Source organism: Corylus avellana, chromosome 2 (genome assembly GCF_965113065.1).
Source record: "Corylus avellana chromosome 2, dhCorAvel1.hap1.2, whole genome shotgun sequence".
NCBI lineage: Eukaryota > Viridiplantae > Streptophyta > Magnoliopsida > Fagales > Betulaceae > Corylus > Corylus avellana.
Window position 1 is genome coordinate 22150492 of NC_142491.1, and position 22965 is coordinate 22173456.

The 22965-nt window shown below is 35.1% G+C and overlaps 3 protein-coding genes and 2 pseudogenes across 3 annotated transcripts; all 5 read left to right on the forward strand.

Annotated features, from left to right (window-relative positions):
• Positions 1–361: 361 nt before the first annotated feature.
• LOC132168198 (blue copper protein 1b-like) lies at positions 362–883 on the forward strand. The gene is made up of 2 exons (XM_059579318.2): positions 362–545; positions 624–883. The coding sequence occupies exons 1-2, from the start codon at positions 362–364 to the stop codon at positions 881–883; spliced, it is 444 nt and encodes a 147-aa protein (XP_059435301.2).
• Positions 884–4190: 3307 nt separating this feature from the next.
• LOC132168866 (blue copper protein 1b-like) lies at positions 4191–4800 on the forward strand (annotated as a pseudogene).
• Positions 4801–8686: 3886 nt separating this feature from the next.
• On the forward strand, positions 8687–9296 carry LOC132168872 (uncharacterized). The gene is made up of 2 exons (XM_059579953.2): positions 8687–8948; positions 9034–9296. Exons 1-2 carry the CDS (start codon positions 8687–8689, stop codon positions 9294–9296), a joined length of 525 nt encoding a protein of 174 aa, XP_059435936.2.
• A 661-nt stretch (positions 9297–9957) lies between these two features.
• Positions 9958–11750, forward strand: LOC148587491 (uncharacterized; annotated as a pseudogene).
• Positions 11751–16809: 5059 nt separating this feature from the next.
• Positions 16810–17419, forward strand: LOC132168880 (uncharacterized). The gene is made up of 2 exons (XM_059579965.2): positions 16810–17071; positions 17157–17419. Exons 1-2 carry the CDS (start codon positions 16810–16812, stop codon positions 17417–17419), a joined length of 525 nt encoding a protein of 174 aa, XP_059435948.2.
• Positions 17420–22965: the final 5546 nt, after the last annotated feature.

Sequence of the window (22965 nt, forward strand, 5' to 3'; positions counted from 1 at the left end):
TTAAGGAAAATAAATATCCAAGTGGAGGATTGACTCGTTGATAATTGAATAGCATTTCACGATGTATTTTCCATTTTTATATACCAACCAAATATATATATATATTTGGCAATTTTTAACACCCTTTCTCTATCTTCTCCCTCTTTTCTCGGGTAATTGTAGAAAATTTTCTTGTGTTCTTTCAAAAATAAAATGACTTTTAAAATTACAATTTAATCAAAATCTAATAATGATTGATCACGGTTATTCATCCCCTCTTTAAATACCCGTCGACTCTTCCCATCAAACCCAACATCTTACAATCTTTTCTCTTCTATCACACCTTATTTCCCTCTTTTTGACGTTGCTCTCGAATCAAGACATGGGTGGTTTGACTTTCGCACGGGGCCTCATCCTGATTGTAACTGCTTCTTGCATGTTGGCAGTTAGTACGGCAGACAAGAATCACAAGATCATTGTGGGCGGCTCCGAAGGCTGGAAATTCAACTTTAGCTACACTAGTTGGGCTGAAAAAAATGGCCCCTTTTACGCCCAAGATACGTTGGGTGAGTTGATGTGTTTTAAATTATATGACAATCGTATATCAGTTTACTAAATAACATTTTTGTCTATGGTTGATGCAGTTTTCAAGTATGATGCTCCGGTAGACAATAACTCAATTCCTCACAATGTATTCTTGCTACGAAACCATGAGAGCTTCGAAAAGTGCGATTTAAAAGGAGCGAAGTTGCTGGCCGACGAGAAACAAGGAGGTGGCGACGGCTTCGAGTTCGTGCTGAAAAAGTGCAAGCCTCACTACTTTGCTTGTGGTGTGCACGAAGGCGCCCATTGCAACTTTGGAAAGATGAAGTTCTTTGTCGAGCCACTGCACCGTCCCTCGTAATTGGTTTAGATAATAGATACAGAAAGTGACATGTTTATTTATTTTTTATTTTTATTTATCCATCCTTGTGATTGAGATAATTGTGAATAAATGTACCTAATGTGACTTGGTTTGGATCGAGAAGAATGTTTATAAGGTTGTTCTCTTCTGTTTATAAATTAGAACAACCTTAAACACACTCAGTCTAAAATCATTGTGATTTGTCAAAAGGGGTGACTATGGAATAAATTATGGCGTTGTTCTCTTCTTTTCTTTAACTATATATATACACACATTACAACTTAGAAATGTATTGAAAAATGTATTGTCAAGAAAACTAACAAGAATTTGGCTCGTATGAAAGAATAAATTAATGGTGGAGATGAGATAATCATGGGAGAATTCAAGTTAGTGACAATTTCTACTGTTTATTTTTTCATAAGAATATCTCCATTTTTTTTTTTGCTAGAGGCAAGCTAAAACTATTTTGATAATCATTGGCTTTCCTTAGCGGTGTGATTGAATCAAATAATATATTTTAACACCTTAAATTTAAGGTGGTGGTTCAATGGTTCAAATAAATCTTTATAGTGGTTAGTGACATGTACACTATGCCATGAATCTAATCTTACGATGAGAATCTGCATACTTGATTAGTATAAACAGATGAACCACCTTAATTCCTATTGATATTCTGGTAGAGTTGGATCATCTTGTAGTTTACTGTGCATCAACGGATAAGTACCCGGTTACTCCAAACGAATGAGTTTTTCAATTTCAACGTTAAAGCAAACTTTTTTGAGACTACAAAATACAAATGTTGTGTCACCTAGCTAGTTTGCCTGGTAATTGCATGCAACGAAATAGTAATTCAAAAGGGTCAAATGTTGGAAATAGAAATTGAACGTGTCTTTGCAAAAAAGGACAAAAAGAAAGAAAGAAAGAAACCGTCCCTCCAGAAACTATTCCTAGCGTTTAGTAATTAAATATTTTTTCAAATACAGTTCTCATAAAAAAAACACTTTTCAAAACTGGAGGTGGTTTCCGCCACCCCTTGGGCTTTTTGGGGTTGGCCCAGCCACCCGAGCCACCCCCAAACCGGCCAGATGGGCCACCCCCAAATTCTTTTTTTATTTTTTTATAAAAAAAAATATATTTTTTTTAATTTTTTTTTAAAATATATATTTTTTAAAATAATTATATGACACATGACGATATTTGATTGGTGCTAACGTGATGTTTCGTTAAGTTTTGGACAAAATTTTAACAGAGGTACCATCTTGGTTTTTATAAAAACCAAACCTGCAATTAAAATAAACCCTAAGGGAGAAAAAATAAAGTGTTAATACCATAAGGGCAACAAAATATTTAACCTTTATATCTAACAATCCAGCAAGTTGGGCTCATAACTTTTTCTTTTTCTTTTTGTCCTGTTGTAAGATAAAATCATGCTCCTAGTGGTGATACTGCCATGGAAGCTTACGCTTTGAGAAACGGTGCTTGGGTTTTTTATTTGTTGGGTAGAATTAGTTAAATGCTACACTTGCTTGCATTTTTTTTTTAAAAAAATTTTCTGATGTGCTTATTTATTTATATAAATATTCTTTTAAGGCATAATTGAAATTTCACAAATATTTGTCAGAAAAATAGGTGAACAAAAGAATCTATTTAAAAAAAAAAAAAAAAAAAAATTGAAGATTTAGTTGATCCGACGCTAAATCTTGAATCAAGATAACATACAAAGAAAAGGAAGCTCAAGCACCAAGTGCCCCTTTGGGATTTAGCAGGAAGATACTTTGATGTGTAAGTCAGTTTTTGTTTGTAGGAATGGAGCTCGAGGAAAATTGGAGAATATCGTTTGACTAGAATTGACGTACCTCTTGAGTGATCCCCTTTCTCTCTCTATATGTAGTGCTTTCCTGCGTTTGGTCGATTATAGGGATGGCCGAGGAGGTCTACTGCATAATTAATTTAATTCGGTAGCCCCACTACTCTATTAGGCATATGTTCTTTAGCCCCCAAGAATAAAGAGGCGTTAGCAGCCTAGGTGGCTGGGATATAGTAAGCACCACTTCTCTTTATCATTCGTGCGCCCGTCTTCCATGGTTCGGCCACGTTGGCTTATTGAAAATGGGTGTGCTTGGGCTGACTAGATAGGCTGAAGAGGCCCACTCATGTGTTTATAGTCACTACTCCTCGACAACTAACATCCTCTTATTCTCGAAGGCTAAAGAATGAGTAGGGGCCATATAATCAAATCGGTTATCCAATAGACCTCCCTCCCCAACCGACAAGCACAAGAAAACCCTTCCCAAAAAGAGGAAAATGGATCACCCGGGAAGTACATCCATTCTAGCCAAACACTCTTCTTCTTTCATTTTCCTTGAACTCTGTTCCTATAAAAGAATATTGACTTAAGCATCGCACCCCTCATTAAACTTTAGCGGGACACTTGGTGCTTGCGCTGCAGTCTCTTTGTAGGTTCTCTCGATTCAGGATTTGGTGTGTGATCAACTGATTCTTTATAGTCTAATATAAACATAATTATTTGATAGTTTTTTTCTTTTTCTTTTTCTTGAAGGTATAATATATATAGACTGAATATAGAAAAAATATCTATTTAAAAATAGTCAAAGATACAAGGAGCTTTTTGAAATAATCGAAAGGTCAATGAGATATTTGGCAACCGCCAAAAAGAGACATTCTATTTTTGTATCTCTCATCGCTCTCTTTCTCAAATTTATCATTGGATCTCAAGAACCACCTCTAGATTCACGGGTAGATTTGTATAGAATATAAATGAAAATGAATTGGAGATAGAGAAATATAATCCCAAAATACAGAGAGCTAGCTAATTTGATATTTCTTCCTAGCTATTGGATTTGTATAGAATATAAATGAAAATGAATTGGAAATAGAGAAAAATAATCCCAAAATACAGAGAGCTAGCTAATTTGACATTTCTTCCTAGCTACGTTTTTCCTATTGCTGCCTTTTGGAAGGAATGTGACACACAAATGGGAGGAAAAAGAGGAAAAAGAAAAATCGAAGAAGTGGAATATTAGTGACTCGTTGAAAATTGAACTCAATGGAGGAGCATTTCACGTTGTATTTTCAATTTTTCTTACCTACCAAATATATATATAAAAGGTGAATTAATTTGGCAGTTTTCCACACCCTTTTTTTCTCTGTTCTCTCTCTTCCTCCCCCTCTTTAAATACTCCTTAACTCTTCCCGTCAAACCAAACATCTGAATATTTTACATTCTTTTTCTCTTCAATTCTATCACCTCATAATTTACCTCTTAATTTCTTAAGTACTTGCTCATATGGGTGGTTCAAATTTTGCATATGGCCTCGTCCTCATTATAACTGCTTCCTGCATGTTGGCAGTTAGTACGGCCAACAAGGATTGGCAGTTCGGGTTTAACAACCATTGGCCTCCTTACAAAGGTGGCTCCCATCACCCAAAACATAGACAGGCTGCCCCAAACAAGGTCATCGTGGCGGCTCCGAAGGTTGGCACTTCAACTTTAGCTACACTAATTGGGCTTTCAAAAATGGCCCCTTTTACCTCAACGACACTTTGGGTGAGTTAACGTGTTTTAAGTTATATAATAATCGTATAACAGTTCATTAAATAGCATATGATGACAATATATATGGTGGTTTGCAGTTTTCAAGTATGATCCACCAACGGACAATACCACAATCCCTCACAGCGTATACTTGCTACCAAACCTTCGGAGCTTTATAACTTGCAACTTAACTGGAGCGGAGATGTTGGCCGACGTGATGCAAGGAGGCGGGCAGGGCTTTGAGTACGTGCTGAAAAATTGGAAGCCTCACTACTTTGCCTGCGGTCAGCACGATGGCATCCATTGCAGCCTTGGACAGATGAAGTTCTTTGTGATGCCAATGCCCCGTTGGTTTACATAATTGATACAAAAAGTGACATCTTTTTATTTTTTTATTTTTTATTTTTATGTTTGTTTGTCTGGTATTCAATATAAGAGTACTTAATCTCTTTTTTTCTTTTCTTTTTTTTTTCTTCTTAATTTAACCTTCCTTCTGATTGAGATGACAGTGAATAAATGTACCTGCTGTGACTTGGTTTGGACATAAGAGGAATGTTTAAAAGGTTGTTCTCTTCTCCTTAGAAATTAGAACAACCTTAAATATTCTTAGTTAAAATAATTATGATTTGTCGAAAGTGGTGACTAAGGAATAAATTAAGGTTGTTCTCTTATATATTTTCTTTAACTCAAGATATTTGTTGAAGGAAATTAGTGTAGCTGCCATTACATCAATTCCCAAAGTGCCTAACCCAACTCAATTGATGGATTTTGGGTCATATCTTACTACACTACAACTTAGAAATGCATTGAAAAATGTATTGCCAATATAATTAACAAGAATTTGGCTCGCTAGCTTCTAGTGAAAAAATGGTGGAGATGAGATAATCATGGGAGAATTCAAGTTTTTTTATTTATTTATTTATTTATTTTTTATTGGAGACAATCTCTACCGAATTAAAGGCAAACTAAACTAATTGGAGTTCTTTTTTCATAAGAAGATTACCAAATTTTTCGCTAATTAAAGGCAAGCTAAACTAACTAATCAATTAACAATATCTTGCCTAGTTGTAAACAACTAACAACAAACAACTTTTATAAAGGTTATTAGGATTAGAGACAAAATTTTATTGTTTTAGGAACTACTACAATCTACAAAGACTATATATATGCAGAAGCTAAAAGATGGATTTCTGGATTGCCTATTACTCGAGGGGCGATGAGGATTAGTCATCTCTTCTTTTCCGATGACACTTTGCTTTTCTGTAAAGCAAATACTATTGAGTGGTTGCACATACAACACATTCTTGAGTTATATGATAAGGCATCTGGACATAAGCTAAATCAGGAAGAAACTTCCATTTTTTTTCAGTCGGAATACTAAAAGGGAAGTGAAGGAACACATTCTCTCAATTGCATGGGTTTGCTCTACTAGAAGGTATGAGAAGTATCTTGGTCTGCTAGCCTTAGTGGGGAGATCGAGGGTTGGGGCGCCCCAATGAAATTTTGTATTGCTGCTTGGTTAAATGGTGCGAGTCTTTGCAAACAAAAAAAAAAAAAAAAGAAAAAAGAAAAAGAAAAAAAGGAAACCGTCCCTTTAGAAACTATATATTCTTGGCGTTTAGTAATTAAATGTTTTTTCAAATATAGATTTCATAAAAAAAAAAAAAAAAAAAAAAAACACTTGTCAAAACTATTTTCACATTTATGTTATATCGAAACACCAATAATTTCACCACTATTATATTTAACAATCCAGCTAGTTTGGCTCATAACTTTTTCTTTTTATTCTGTTGTAAGATAAAACATGCTCCTAGTGGTGATACTGCAATATTGGAGGCTTACGCTAAGAGAAACAATGCTTGGGTTTTTTTATTTGTTGGGTAGAATTAGTTAAATGCTACACTCTGCTTGCATTTTTTATTTTTATCTTTTGGAAAAATTATACTTTACTCCTCTAAAGTTTGGGGTCATTTTTCAATTTAACCTCTAAAGTTTTAATTTTTGCAATTCACTCCAAAGTTGTTTTGACCGACAGAACAGTGATTATGTGTGACCACTTTTGGTTTTTTTTTTTTTCCTAAAATCCCCCATCCTTGTTGCTTCTCAATACCCTCCCTACTGATCTCCGGCAAGAAATCAAACGCCATCTCTGCCTCTCTTTAGTCCGAGGAGTAAGTTTGAATCATAAATTAATTGAATTAATTCAGAAGCTCAGAAGCTCATCCAAGCTCATCCAAAAGTCGGAATATTGGTTGTTCACAGCGGTGGAATATTGGCCCCAACTCAATGTGGAATATTGGTTGTTCAGATGTCGAAGTTTTTCAACCAAGTCGTCGGTGCCGGGGAAAATCCCATCGGCTGAGACCCGCCGTGGGTCTGGCCAAACCCAGGCGGGTCGTGGCCAGACCCACGCCTGGACCAGGCTGCCTGTGACTGTGAGAGACCAAGCTCGCTCTCTCTCCTGGGTCTGGCAGAAATTGTTTTTTGAGCCCAACTCAGAAGCTCATCCAGTAATGATCATCAGCACAGGTATTGAAAAGAAAATCAAGAATTAAAGTGGAGGGGGCGAACGAAGATTACGCAGAGGTTGAAATGAAGAGGAAAAGGGAGTTGGAGAAGGTGTCAGAAATCAGGTCTGCCATTGAAGAGCTCTCTATGATGGCCAAACTTAAAACCTGGTGATAATCATGATGCTGCTCACATCCCCCACAAAGCCATTTCTTGAATCAAGATAACATACAAAGAGAAGGAAGCCCAAGCACAAGTGCCCCTTCTCGATTTAGCAGGATTTAAAGTTACTTTGATGTGTAAGTCAGTTTTCGTTTGAATGAATGAAGCTCAAGGAAAATTGGAGAATATCGTTTGACTAGAATTAACGTACCTCTTGAGTGATCCCCTTTCTCTTTCTTTATGTAGTGTTTTCTTGCGTTTGGTTGCTTATAGGGAGGGGGTCCATTGGATAATTGATTTAATTCGGTAGCCCCACTACTCCATAGTCTCCATTAGGCATAGGTTTTTTTAGTCCCCAAGAATAAAGATGCATTAGCAGTCCAGGTGGCTCGGATATAGTAAGCACAACCTCTCTTTATTGTTTGTGCGCCTGTCCTCCATTGTCTGGCTGCGTTGGCTTATTGAAAAGGGGTCTGCTTGGGCTGAAGAGGCCCACTCCCGTGTTTACTATATCATAGCAACTACTCCTCGACTACTAACACCCCTTTATTCTCGAAGGTTAAAGAACAAATGTCTAATGAGTATGGGTCATATAATCAAATCCGTTATCTAGCTAATAGACCTCTCTCCTTAACCGACGAGGCACAAGAAAACACTTCTAAGAGAGGAGAAATGGATCACACAGGAGATATGTCAATTCTAGCCAAACACTCATCTTCTTCCATTTTCCTTGAGCTTCGTTCCTCCTCCAAAACAATACTAACTTAATTAAGCATCGGACCCCTCATTGAACTTTAGAGGGACACTTGGTGCTTGACCTTTAGTCTCTTTGCAGGTTCTCTAGATTCAGGATTTGGTGTGTGATCAACTGAATCGTCACATTCTAATATAAACATAATTATTTGATTTTTTTTTTCTCCTTTAAGGAATAATTTAAATTTCACATTAAAAAAAAATAGACGGAATATAGAAAAAAAAAAATCTATTTAAAAATAGTCAAAGATACAAGGAGCTCTTTGAAATAATCAAAAGGTCAATGAGATATTTGGTAACGGCCAAAAAGCGACATGTTATTTCTCTATTTCTCATCTTTCTCTTTTTCAAATTTATCATTGGATCTCTAGAACCACCTCCATATTCACGGATAGATTTGTATAAAATATAAATGAAAATGAATTGGAGATAGAGAAATATAATCCAAAATACATAGAGCTAGCTAATTTGATATATCTTCCTATGTTTTCCTATTGCTGCCTTTCTTGGGGAATGTGACACACAAATGGGGAGGAAAAAGAGGGAAAAAGAAAAATCCAAGAAGTGGAACATTAATGACTCGTTGAAAATTGAACTCAATGGAGGAGCATTTCACGTTGGATTTTCAATTTTTCTTACCTACCAAATATATATATATATAAAAAAAGGTGAATTAATTTGGCAGTTTTCCACACCCTGTTCCTCCCCCTCTTTAAATACCCCTCAAGTCTTCCCGTCAAACCAAATATCTGAATATTTTGCATTCTTTTTCTCTTCAATTCTATCACCCCATAATTTCCCTCTTTTCTTAAGTACTTGCTCAAATGGGTGGTTCAAATTTTGCATATGGCCTCGTCCTCATTATAACTGCTTCCTGCATGTTGGCAGTTATTACGGCCAGCAAGGATTGGCAGTTCGGGTTTAACAACCATTGGCCTCCTTACAAAGGTGGCTCCCATCACCCAAAATATAGACAGGCTGCCCCAAACAAGGTCATCGTCGGCGGCTCCGAAGGCTGGCACTTCAACTTTAGCTACACTAATTGGGCTTTCAAAAACGGTCCCTTTTACCTCAACGACACTTTGGGTGAGTTAACGTATTTCAAGTTATATAATAGTCGTATAACAGTTTATTAAACATATACTAAGTTCAATATATATGGTGGTTGCAGTTTTCAAGTATGATCCACCAACGGACAATACAACAATCCCTCACAGCGTATACTTGCTACGAAACCTTCGAAGCTTTATAACTTGCAACTTAACCGGAGCGGAGATGTTGGCCGACGTGACGCAAGGAGGCGGGCAAGGCTTCGAGTTCGTGCTGAAAAATTGGAAGCCTCACTACTTTGCTTGCGGTCAGCACGATGGCATCCATTGCAGCCTTGGACAGATGAAGTTCTTTGTCGTGCCAATGCCTCGTTGGTTTAAATAATTGATACAAAAAGTGACATCTTTTTTTTTTTTTTTTTTTTTTTTTTTTTTTTTTTTTATGTTTGTCTGGTATTCAATAAGAGTTGATCTGTTTTTTTTTTTTTTTTTTTTTCTTTTTCTGAATATTGAGATGATAGTGAATAACTATTGTACCATGCTATGAGATGGTTGGATGTTCTACGGCATCCATGTTAATTTTACGTTGTTCCTTATTGTGTATTGTTTTGTTGGCTATGTGGAGCACTGAGAAGAATGTTTGAGGTTGTTCTCTTCTCTTTAGAACAACCGTAAACATTCTTAGTTAAATTAATTATGATTTGTGATCAAAAGTGCCTAACCAAACTCAATTGATGGATTTTGTTGTTATGTCTTACTACAATACAACTAAGAAATGCATTGAAAAATGAATTGCCAATTGAATGAACAAGAATTTTGCTTGCTTTTTTATTTTTTTTTGAAAGGAATCAGTTCAATTTCATTCATTGATAAATGAGCATAAAGCTTAAATAACATAGAGTAAAAGCTCTAAAACAATCATGGCCAAAGCTACAAGGTTACAAGCGTCAAAGATGACGTATTACATTTCAGACTAAAACAAATTCGCTAACCTATAACTAATTTTCAAATTAAAGAGCATATCTGCACCGAACAGACTCAAACCAATGCATAGGTACCTCTTATTTCTCGACACTGAGGGTAGAGAATCTCCAGCTAAAGCTCATCCCTCTCAACCCGAAAGCCAGGATAGCGTTCACATGTACAACCCAAAGGTCTGGACCAAAGCAACAAACCCGAAGGGCATCATGCGGGCAATTTTTTTGCTTGCGTCTAGTGAAAAAATCATTGCCGATCTCCTGTGATAAAATAAATGGTGAAAATAACTTCAAGTTATTTTTTTATTGAAGGCAATCTTCACCATTTTTTTTTTTTCACAGGAAGATCTTCAGTAATTTCTTCACTAAAGGCAAGCCAATTTAATCAATTAGCAATATCTTGCCTAATTGGAAAACAACAAACACCTTTAATAAAGGTTTTACTAGGATGAGAGACAATATTTTATTGTTTTAGGAACTACTAGATTTGTTTTGAAGTAGTTCCTAATTAAAACAAAGACTAAAGTGTTATCTCCTGATATACACTTAAAATGATTAAATGCAAACTCTTGATATTGTCAGACGAGACTTTCTAGTGGAGAATGATCTCTTTACTCCATTTAAAATGATTTTTTTTTTTTTACTTTATCGCATAAGAGAAGAAAAAGAGAGAAGATAATTCGATCTAGTAATGGATAAACTACTAGACATATATTAGCTCATCCACGTTTGCCGATTCAATTCAATTAAAGCCCAATTCTTTTTAAATTCCCATTAAGAATTATATATAGTGCGCATGTGACGAGAACAATGGAAAGTCAAATAGGAGAGAAACATGATATCATCGAGGAGATGAAATATAGAAAAAAGAAGTATATATTTGGAAATGGTCCAAGCTCAATGAAATAATTGAAAGCTCAATGAGCTTCTTTTTCTTAAGGAAATGAAATATCCAAGTGGAGGATTGACTAGTTGAAAAATTGAACTCAATGGAGGAGCATTTCACGATGTATTTTCCATTTTTTTTACCTACCAAAGATATATATATATATATATATAAAGAAAAGGTGAATTTGGCAATTTTCCACACCCTTTCTTTTTGTTTTCTCTCTTTTATCGGATAATTTTAAAAGTTTTTTTTTTTGTGTCCCTCTAAAAATAAAATAATTTTTAAAATTACCATTTAATCAAAATTTAATATTAACCAATGAAGGTTACTCATCTTCCTCTCTCCTCTTTAAATACCCCTCAACTCTTCCCATCAAACACAACATCTTACAATCTTTTCTCTTCTATATATCACAACTTATTTCCCTCTTTTCTGAAGTTGCTCTCGAAACAAGACATAGGTAGTTTCACTTTTGCACAAGGCCTCGTCCTGATTGTTAATGCTTCCTGCATGGTGGTAGTTAGTACGGCGACAAGGTCATCGTGGCTGCTCCGAAGGCTGAAAATTTAACGTTAGTTACATTAGTTGGGCTCTCAAAAAGGGCCCCTTTTATGCCCATGATACGCTGGGTGAGTTGATGTGTTTCAAATTATATGACAATCGTATATTAGTTTACTAAATAACATTTTTGTCTATGGTTGTTGTAGTTTTCAAGTATGATGCACCGTAGACAATAACTCAGATCCTCACAATGCATACTTGCTACCAAACCATGAGAGCTTCGAAAAGTGCAACTTTAAAAAAAGCGAAGTTGCTAGCTGACGTGACACAAGGAGGCGGCGACGGTTTCAAGTTCGTGCTGAAAAAGTGCAAGCCTTACTACTTTGCTTGCGGTATGCACAAAGGCGTCCATTGCAGCCTTAGACAGATGAAGTTCTTTGTCGAGCCACTTCCCAGTCCCTTGTCGGTTTAGATGATTCACATAGAAAGTGACATCCTTTTTTTTTTTTTTTTGGTTTTAAATTTATTTATTTTTTTGTATATATATATATTTTTTATATTTTTTTATTGTTTTTATTTATCCATCCTTGTGATTGAGATAATAGTGAATAAATGTACCTGGTGTGAGTTGGTTTGGAGTTTGGACTGAGAAGAATGTTTATAAGGTTGTTCTCTTCTCATTATAAATGAGAACAACCTTAAACATGCATTCTTAGTCTCAAATCATTATGATTTGTCAAAAGGGATGGGTGATTAAGGAATAAATTGTGGCGTTGTTCTCTTCTTTTTGAAGGTTGTTCTCTTCTTTTCTTAACACAAGATATTTAATTTGATGAAGGAAATTAATGTAGCTGCCATTACATTAATTAGTAAAGTGCCTAATCCAACTCAATTGATGGATTTTGGAGTTATATCGATCTTACTGCCTTACAACTTAGAAATGCATTAAAAAATGTATAGCCAATATAATTAACAAGAATTTGGCTCGTGTGACAGATTAAATGGTGGAGATGAGATAATCATGGGAGAATTCGAGTTTGTTTTTCACTGGCTAGACAATTTCTACCGTCTACTTTTTTCATAAGAAAATCTCCAATTTTTTTTTTTTTTGCTAGTGGCAGGCTAAAACTATTTTGAGAATCATTGGCTTTCCTGAGTTAGTGGTGTGATTGATCAAATAATACATTTTTCACACCTTAAATTTAAGGTGGTGGTTCAATAGTCTAAATAAATCTCTAAAGTGGTTAGTTACACGTACACTAAGACATGAATCAAATCTAACTATGAGAATTTCCATATTTGATTAATTAATATAAATCACCTTGGCTCATTTTAATACTCTAATGTAGCTGGATCATCTTGTGGTTTACTGTGCATCAATGGATAAGTATCTAGTTACTCCGAACGAATGAGTTGTTCAATTTCAACATTAAAACAAACATTTTTGGGACTACAAATACAAATGTTATGTCACCTAGCTAGTTTGCTAGTAATTGCAACGAAATAGTAATTCAAAAGGGTCAAATGTTGGAAATAGAAGTTTGAACGTGTCTTTGCAAAAAGGAAAAAGAAAATAATAATAAAAGAATAAAAAAAGGAAACCGTCCGTCTAGAAGCTATTCATGGCATTTAGTAATTAATTAAATATTTTTTCAAATATAGATTTCATAAAAATAAAAAATAAAAAAAAAATAAAAAAAATTTCAAAACTATTTTCACGTTTATGTTACATCAAAACACCAATAAATTCACCACTATTATATTTAAAGGGAAATTATCCTTTACCCCCACGAACTATCCCGCGACGATCATTTCTCCCATTAACTACTAACTTTACATTACGACCCCATCAAACTATCCTTTTGTTACTAAAACCTCATCAGTCAAGGCCGTTAAGTCGGACGGTCAACCGTACTATTCATGACACTGTTCACGGCGTAGGTATTGTTCACGACACTCTCCACAGAGTTGACCATCCAACTTAATTATCAACCTTGAGTGACGGAATGAAAATTTTGGTAACGAAATGATAGTTTGATGGGGTCGTAATATAAAGTTAGTAGTTGATGGAGGGAAATAGTCATCACGTGATAGTTTTATGGGATGAAAGGATAATTTCCCCTATATTTAACAATCCAGCTAGTTTTGGCTCATAACTTTTTCCTTTTATTCTGTTGTAAGATAAAATCATGCTCCTAGTGGTGATACTACAATATTGGAGGCTTACGCTTCGAGAAAAGGTGCTTGGGTTTTTTGTTTGTTGGGTAGAATTAGTTAAATGCTACACTCGCTTGTACTTTTTATTTTTTATTTTTTTTTTCTGATGTGCTTATTTACTTATATAAATAATTTTTTCTTCTTTAAGGCATAATTAAAATTTCACAAATATTTGACAGAAAAATAGATGAACAAAGGTATTTAAAAAAAAAGAAAAAGAAAAAAATAAAAAGATGTGAAGAATTAGTTGATCGCACATTAAATCTTGAATCAAGATAACATACAAAGAGAAGGAAGCTCAAGTACCAAGTGTCCCTTTGGGATTTAGGAGGAAGTTACTTTGATGTGTAAGTCAGTTCTCATTTGTCCTTGTAACCTTTTCCAGCATTTTATTAGAAAAAAAAAAAAAAAGATAAAAAAGAAAGTCAGTTTTCATTTGGAGGAATGACGCTCAAGGAAAATTGGAGAATAACGTTTGACTAGAATTGACGTAACTCTTGAATAATTCCCTTTCTCTCTCTTTATGTAGTGTTTTCCTGCTTCTGGTCGCTTATAGCCTATAGGGAGGGGGTCCATTGGATAATTGATTTAATTTGGTAGCCCCACTAGTCCATTAGGCATAGGTTCTTTATCGGCATCAGCAGTCCAAGTGGCTAGGATATAGTAAGCACAACCTCTCTCTATCGTTCGTGTGCCCGTCCTCCATGGTCTGGCTGCATAGGCTTATTGTAAATGGGTCTGCTTGGGATGATTAGATGGGCTGAAGAGGCCCACTCCCGTGTTTACTATATCATAGCCACTACTCCTCCAGTTAAGGATATTAATCCTTTAGAATAACTGTTGATTCTGTATTTCTTAAATCAAAGAATTTAGATAATATTTGTTAATTCTAATTTAAGGGATATTTTTATATTTGAAATATTTCAAATCACATGTAAAGATCTATAAATAGAGCTATGTACTCAGATCATATAATCAAGGAAATATGTAGCCTATTAAGGCTTTGATGTATGGATGTATACTATATGCCGAACCACCTTAACCTCTGTATGTCTTTCTCACTTTCATTTGTTTCATATTATTCCGCTTTATATTTATCTTATTATATGTTTCTATATGGTATCAGAGCTAATTGGCTAACACCAATTGTTAGATCCTAGATTGCAATTTTTTTTACTTCATTTTTTTTTTCCTCTAATCGTTTTTTTCTCTGATATATGCATGTATAAGAGAAGAAAATGAGGTCCATTGCTTGCCTTGAAAAAAAAAAAAAAAAAGAAGGAAGCTTTTTGGTTCATGGAGAAGAGAGAAGAGATAAAAATGACATCTCATCTCATATTTTTTGTTTGGTTTAGCAAGCCAAAAAAAAAAAAAAAAAAAGACCAAAGAGGCAGATGTTTTGACCCCCAGTAGCTGATGTCAAAATTCTAGCCAAAAGTAGTCGATGTCAAAATTCCGGCCAAAAGTTGCTGATGTCAAAATTTTGACCAAAAGTTGCCAATGTCAAAATTCCGGTCAACGTAACCGATGCCGGCCAAAAAGTTGCCGATGTTCAAATCCCGGCCATAGTCGCCGAAGTTCAACTTCGAGAGCAGCCAATATTTCAATTAAAGTGTCATCAACTCTAGCCACTTGATATGTTCAAGATCAATGATCGACCGTTCATCTTGCAGGGGCATGTTAAGGATATAAATCCTTTAGAATAAATGTTGATTTTGTATTCCCTAAATGAAGGGATTTAGATAATATTTGTTAATCCTGATTTAATTGATATCTTTGTATTTGAAATATTTCAAATCACATGTAAAGCTTTATAAATAGAGCTATGTACTCATATCATATAATCAAAGAAATATGTAGCCTATTAAGGCTTTGATGTGTGGATGTTGGCTATATGCTTAATCAAATAAATATGTAGCCTATTAAGGCTTTGATGTGTGGATGTTGGCTATATGCTTAATCACCTTAAGCTATGTGTGTCTATGTGTATCTTTCTCTCTTTCATTTGTTTCATATTATTATGCTTTATATTTATCTTATTATATGTTTCTATAACTACTAACACTCCTTTATTCTCGAAGGTTAAAGAACATGTTTCTAATGAGTAGGGTTCACATAAGCAAATCGGTTATCCAATAGACCTCCCTCCCTAACCGACCAAGCACAAGAAAACCCTTCATAAAGATAGGGGAAATGGATCACACAAGAGGTACACCATTTCTAGCCAAACACTCATCTTCTTCCATTTTCCTTGAGCTTCGTTCCTCCTCTAAAACAATACTTACTTAAGCATTGGACCCCTTATTGAACTGGATCCGGCTTATATGCTGTTATTAAAATAACATCATGTATGTTGTAGTTTAATCAACGGTTAATATTGAATCTTAAAGTTGACTTGTTTTAGAAGCTTTTAATAAAAGAGATAAATTAAAAAGAGATTTTGAGAAATTCAATATTAACCGTTGATTAAACTACATCATGCATGCTGTTATTTTAATAACAGCATGGAAGCCAAATCCTATTGAACTTTAACGGGACACTTGGTGCTTAACCTTCAGTCTCTTTCCAAGTTCTCTCGATTCAGGATTTGGTGTGTGATCAATTGATTCTTCACAGTCTAATATAAACATAATTATTTGATTTGAATTTTTTTTTTCTTTGAGGCATAATTTAAATTTCACAATTTTTTTTTTTTTAAATAGACGGAATATAGAAAAAAAAACTATCTATTTAAAAGTAATCAAAGAGACCAGGAGCTCTATGAAATAATCGAAAGGTCAATGAGATATTTGACAACGGCCAAAAAAAGACATGCTATTTCTCTATCTATCATCCGCTCTCTTTTTCAAATTTATCATTTGATCTGTAAAACCCACCTACAAATTCACATATACGTGAATTTGAAAATAATATAAACGAAAATGAATTGGAGATAGAGAAATATAATCCCAAAATATAGAGAGCTAGCTAATTTGATATTTCTTCCTATGTTTTCCCATTGCTGTCTTTTGGGAGGAATGTGACACACAAATGGGAGGAAAAAGAAAAATCCATGGAAGTGGAATATTAATGACTCGTTGAAAATTGAACTCGATCAATGGAGGAGCATTTCACGTTGTATTTTCAATTTTTCTTACCTACCAAATATATAAAAAAAGGTGAATTAATTTGGCAGTTTTCCACACCCTGTTCCTCCCCCTCTTTAAATACCCCTCAACTCTTCCCGTCAAACCAAACATCTGAATACTTTACATTCTTTTTCTCTTCAATTCTATCACCCCATAATTTCCCTCTTTTCTTAAGTACTTGCTCAAATGGGTGGTTCAAATTTTGCATATGGCCTCGTCCTCATTATAACTGCTTCCTGCATGTTGGCAGTTAGTACGGCCAACAAGGATTGGCAGTTCGGGTTTAACAACCATTGGCCTCCTCACAAAGGTGGTTCCCATCACCCAAAATATAGACAGGCTGCCCCAAACAAGGTCATCGTCGGCGGCTCCGAAGGCTGGCACTTCAACTTTAGCTACACTAATTGGGCTTTCAAAAACGGCCCCTTTTACCTCAACGACACTTTGGGTGAGTTAACGTATTTCAAGTTATATAACAATCATATAACAGTTCATTAAATATATACTAAGTTCAATATATATGGTGGTTGTAGTTTTCAAGTATGATCCGCCAACAGACAATACCACTATCCCTCACAGCGTATACTTGCTACAAAACCTTCGGAGCTTTATAACGTGCAACTTAACCGGAGCGGAGATGTTGGCCGACGTGACGGAAGGAGGCGGGCAGGGCTTCGAGTACGTGTTGAAAAATTGGAAGCCTCACTACTTTGCTTGCGGTCAGCATGATGGCATCCATTGCAGCCTTGGACAGATGAAGTTCTTTGTGGTGCCAATGCCCCGCTGGTTTAAATAATAGATACAAAAATTGACATCTTTTTTCATGTTTGTCTGGTATTCAATAAGAGTTAATCTGAGTGAATAAATATTGTACCATGCTGTGACATGGTTGGATGTTCTACGGCATCCTTGTTGTTCCTTACTGTGTATTGTTTTGTTGGCTATGTGGAGCACTGAGAAGAATGTTTAAGGTTGTCCTCTCCTCTTTAGAACAACCTTAAACATTCTTAGTTAAATTAATTATGATTTGTCATCAAAAGGGGTGATTAAGGAATAAATTAAGGTTGTTCTCTTCTCTCTGAATAGAATCGATCCTAATTAAGTCTCCAAGTCTTTGATGGTTACAGTGTCTTATTATTCCAAAAACGATTGGAGTACACTTGAAATTATTAAATGCAAACTCCTGATATTGTCAGACGAGACTTTCTAGTAGCTAGAGAATGATCTCTCTATTTCATTTGAAATTGAAGGAATCTTTTTCTTTTTTTTTGTTCTTTTCTACATATCTGCACAAGAGAAAAAAGAGAGGATAATTCGATCTAGTAACGGATAAACTACTAGACATTAGTTCTTACTTCTCATCCACGTTTGCTGATTCAATTCAATTAAAGCCCAAATCTTTTTAAATTCCCATTAAGCATTAACATTTTTGGTCAAGTCATTATTTTAGAAAGACAGTGGAAAATGACAATAGCAATTTTGGCTAACCCCACTATTGGTTGAAAGAAGAATTTCCTTCGGCAGTTGATCCCATACAGATTTCCAGCCCCCTCGATATTTCTTAATGGAAATTTTGAGTGCTTCTCTAATGTTCACTTAAAGAAAAAGGGGGATGGGAGGTTTTGCTTTCCCAAATTACAGTCTTTTTAATTTTTTTTTTATTATTATTTTTTTCTAAATTACACTTCGGTTATTAAAATATGTTTTGTTGAAGGTACTAGCTAGCTAGCTTTTTGATGAAATATTTTGAATTTATAACTGTAAATATTTTGCTATTGCTGCCTTTTGGCAGTATGGATTTTTTTTTTTAAGGGAAACTTCACATAATTCTTTGAATTTTCATCACTTTTGCAATTATTTCTTTAAAGTTCAAAAACTCTCAGTTTAATGTATCAAGCTTCCAATTGTTTGCAATGTTACTACTCCGTTAGGTTTTTCGGTTAAATCTTGTCAAAATTTTCAAAATACCCCAATTTTTTTGTTATAAAAACATAAAATAAAAAACTACAAAGATTCAGGGGTTGGTTATAAGAATTTAACAAAATTTGCAAAAATACCCACACTTGAACTTGCAATTTTTTATTTATTTTTATTTATTTTAATTTTTTGTTATAAACAAATCATAAATATTGTAAAAATTTTGATAAGATTTAACAAAAATTTAAACGAAATTTTTTGACAGAATTTTGCGAAGTTTCTCTTTTACTTTATAATATTTGGTTTCCAAAGTGCAGGACTGACTTTATATTTTTCAACTTTATACCAACCCAATCTCAAAAGGGGTAAATTTGGCTGTTCTTGTTAACATGAAGTTAGTTGGTGATTCAGCATATGCAAACAATGCAGCTTATAACAACAAAGCCAAAGCCAACAATGTTAAAGAAGGTCAAGCAGTCAAGAGATCGAGCGCAAGTTCCCCTCGTGCGCAAGCAAGCAAGCCCGCAAAGGCTCGAGCTCACACTTAGTGCGATTGAGTGTAGACTCGTACACAGACAATCCCAATAACAATAAGAAATTAGAAAACCAATATGGAAGGTTTTGGATCATCCCACGTCCACCTATGACAGCATACATAGAAAATCACTCCGCATACAGCTTGTAATCAGAGATGTTCTAGAGGGAAAGATGCTCAAGGATTGGTTGGCTTGGACAGCAAGAAAGCATGCTAGAAGATTTGCTTAGTTGTAGAATATTTTGTAATCTTTGATTCTGTCTTGAAGTGTTCTACATTAGGTCAAATTGTAGTATATATACTACGTTATTGTAAGTGTAATTTATCAACTTTGGTTATATCAATACAAAGTTTTTCATGGTATTAGAGCTCTAGGCACACGCCAAATCCTGTTCTTATTTTTCTCTCTTTGCTAATCCTTGCCAATCTTTGTTATGGCTTCTTCTTCTTCATCATCCATCTTCACACCACCAAACACTAACCAGAATGGCTCTCTTAAGCTTGATAATAACAATTGCCTCATGTGGTTGACGCAAGTACTTCTTATACTGCACACCCATGACCTGACGGGTATCGTTGATGGTTCAGAACCGTGCCCTCAGAAATTCATCACTAATGACAAAAGAAGGAGATTCTCAATCCATAATTCACTGACTGGAACAAAAAGGATCAATATATCCTTAGTATTATCACCAACTCTCTCACTGAAAAGGTATTAGCCACTGTGTGTGGACTAAATACCTCAAAACGAGCATGGATAGCACTAGCAACCAAGTTTGCCCCTCAATCCAAATCCAGAATTACTCATCTGAAGCAGCAGCTACAAAGCCTATCCCAAGGTCCACAATCATGCTTAGACTACCTGCAGACTGCCAAAGGATTTGCAGATCAACTGACTGCAGTAAGTAAACCTATTGATGATGAAGATTTCATTGCTCTTATTATTAATGGGTTGAATCCATCTTTTACAAGCTTTATCACTACCTACTCCTTTGCTACCCGAGAAAGCACTCTCACCTTTGAAGACTTCCAAGACCAGCTACTCAGCCATGAGATGCTGCTGAACCAAAAGCACAGAAAGGTCACAGATAACTCATCCTTTGTCTTGAGTGCAAGCACACCTACTTACCCTCAACCTTTCAGAGGGAAGGCACCTCCATTCTCCAAGTTTCCACCAAGAAATTTCAACGACAGGCCTAATAGTGGATTCCCTTCACCATGAGTTCAGTATCAGCAGATAACTCGAGGACCACAGCAGACCAACACCTACTCCAACCAGCAGTATCGACAAGGCACTCAGCAGCATAGTCAGGGAAATCCCTTCTCCAATCAGAGGAGTCCCTACTCCAACAGATCATATCCCAATAGCCACTTGCAGAACCAGGGGAATATGTAGGGGAATATGTAGTGGAACTTCTTTAACAATAACTCACGAGTTCCCTGCCAAATTTGTGGAAAGCTTAGCCATTTAGCCATTGACTGTTATCACCGCATGGACTATGCTTTTCAGGGAAGGAATCCACCACCACAATTGGCAGCCATGGTAGCTCACACCAATGCTGCATATGAGGAACAAAATTAGCTTGTAGACAATGGTGCTAATGCCCATATCACAAATGAACTGGAGAATCTCCAAATCCAGCAACCTTTCCAGCAGAATGATGATGTTACTATAGGGAATGGCACACCTCTTGCTATAGAAAATACTGGTTCATCTCATATCCATACTCCTAACTCTTCCCTTAAGCTCACTAGCATATTTTATTGCCCTCAAGCTTCTGCTAACTTGTTGTCTATACATAAGTTTTGCCTAGATAATTCTTGTTATTTTATCCTAACCTCTTCTCATTACTTTGTAAAGGATCTGCTGACCCACAAGGTGATACTGGAAGGGAAGAGTGAAAATGGTCTATATCTAGTGCAGTTTTGAAGAAGTCTTCATAAAGGGAACAAGACATTTGCTGCTTTGATAGGAATAAGGACCACATCTTTAGTGTGACATTTTAGACTAGGGCATCCTTCTTTACACATTGTTAATCGTGTTGTTAAGCATAAAAATCTTCCTGTTTCTGCTTCTAATTTCAATAAAACTTCTGCTTGTATTTCTTGTCAATTAGACAAGAGTAAAAAGCAGCCCTTTCATTTATCAAATCATGTCTCTCTTCAACCTTTGAAATTGATTCATTCTGACATTTGGACTTCTCCCATTCAATCTATCAGAGGATGCAAATATCATGTTGTGTTTATAGATGATTTCTCTCGTTATACTTGGATTTATACCTTTGTTAAGTTTAAATTGTTAGTTGAAAGACAATTCTGCACCAAAATCAAACAATTACAATCCGATGGAGGAGGTGAATATACCTTTATTCACTTTCAATCTTTCTTAACTAAAAATGACATTTTGCACAGAAAATCTTACCCTTATACCTCACCACAGAATGGTCTTCCAGAAAGAAAACTCCGACATATATTAGAAACTGGTTTGACTCTCTTAGCTCACTCTCATCTTCAAATCGATATTGAGTTGATGCTTTTCTCACTCTGTAGAACAAATCACAAGGGATATCTAATTTTTATGAGTTAAAAACCAAGCAATCAATCATATGAAATTATCTCAAATCATCACATGTATCCTTGAATCACAAGAAATATCCAAGAATCACTCCACACAATTGATTAGAAGTAAAATGAAAAAATCCACTTTATCCCCTTGAAGTTTCAGAGATTTTTCAATTTGAATCCCAAAGTTTAAAAAGTGGCAATGTACCCCCCCAATGTTTCAAAAATTTTCAATTTAAATCTTCCGTTAATAATTCCCGTTAAATTGGATAGAAATCTCTAAAATTACATAATTACCCTCAGGCTTTTTTTAAAAAAATTTCCGTCCAATTTAACGGAAATTGTAACGGAAGGTTTAAATTGAAAAATTTTGAAACATTGGGGGGGGGGGGGGGGTACATTGCCACTTTTTAAATTTTGGAGTTCAAATTGAAAAACTCCTGAAACTTCAGAGGGTAAAGTGGATTTTTCCCAAAGTAAAACAATTGAAATAATAAACTCAATAAAATCGGATAAATAAAGACTTACATAAAAGTGATGTCGTTCGTCATCGGTAAGACTTCATCTCTAACCTTAGTTGGAAATTTAGCTCTACCTAAAAATAAAACCTACATCTAAAGAAAACGTAAACTAAAAAGAGAAAAACTGTAGAATTTTGCTCTCTGGACTTGTGTATCTTTTATTGAATGTAAATAAGTCTATTTATATGCTTAGGGAAGTCCTAGAAGCCCTATTAAACCTAGATAATTCAGAGGTCTATCTCCTAGACAAAATAGAAGTCTAAAATCGGAATAGGATTCGTCCAGATTTATGTCCTTTAATTGCGGGGCGATTTTGGCATAGTAACCTTCCGAATTAGCAAAATCATATTCACAACGAATTGTATTATTTTGAGTTATCTTTCCAATTCCGTTTGAATCACTTCAAGTCGATATTTGAGCAGAAAGTTATGGTCAAAATACTGAGAGATATGTAGAATCTGAATTTGAATCCAATCTGAAATTTTATCCAATCTGAACTTTAATCCAATCTGATCTTTAATCTGATTTAACCTTTCTTGGATTTGGTTAAACTTAACTATTTTATCTAGGTCTTCTCAAAGTATGCTTTCTTCCAAACTTTGCATTTTTTCCCTTTAAACCTGTCGTTTTTCTTTAATGACCTACAAAACACTAAAAACACAAAACTAATACAAAATATTAAATAACGACACAGTTAAATGATTATCTAATATAAATAAAGGGGTCTAAGTATGCAATATTTGGCACTTATCAACTGCCGCTCCACCACTGGTTTTGCTATATTTCTATGAGATTGTCTTATCTCAT

Bases quoted from the DNA above. Each gene is read 5' to 3' on its own strand.
- LOC132168198 (XM_059579318.2), top strand. From the start codon at position 362: ATGGGTGGTTTGACTTTCGCACGGGGCCTCATCCTGATTGTAACTGCT. The intron at 546-623 runs GTGAGTTGATGT...TGGTTGATGCAG, and splicing joins TTACGCCCAAGATACGTTGG to TTTTCAAGTATGATGCTCCG.
- LOC132168872 (XM_059579953.2), top strand. From the start codon at position 8,687: ATGGGTGGTTCAAATTTTGCATATGGCCTCGTCCTCATTATAACTGCT. The intron at 8,949-9,033 runs GTGAGTTAACGT...TGGTGGTTGCAG, and splicing joins TTACCTCAACGACACTTTGG to TTTTCAAGTATGATCCACCA.
- LOC132168880 (XM_059579965.2), top strand. From the start codon at position 16,810: ATGGGTGGTTCAAATTTTGCATATGGCCTCGTCCTCATTATAACTGCT. The intron at 17,072-17,156 runs GTGAGTTAACGT...TGGTGGTTGTAG, and splicing joins TTACCTCAACGACACTTTGG to TTTTCAAGTATGATCCGCCA.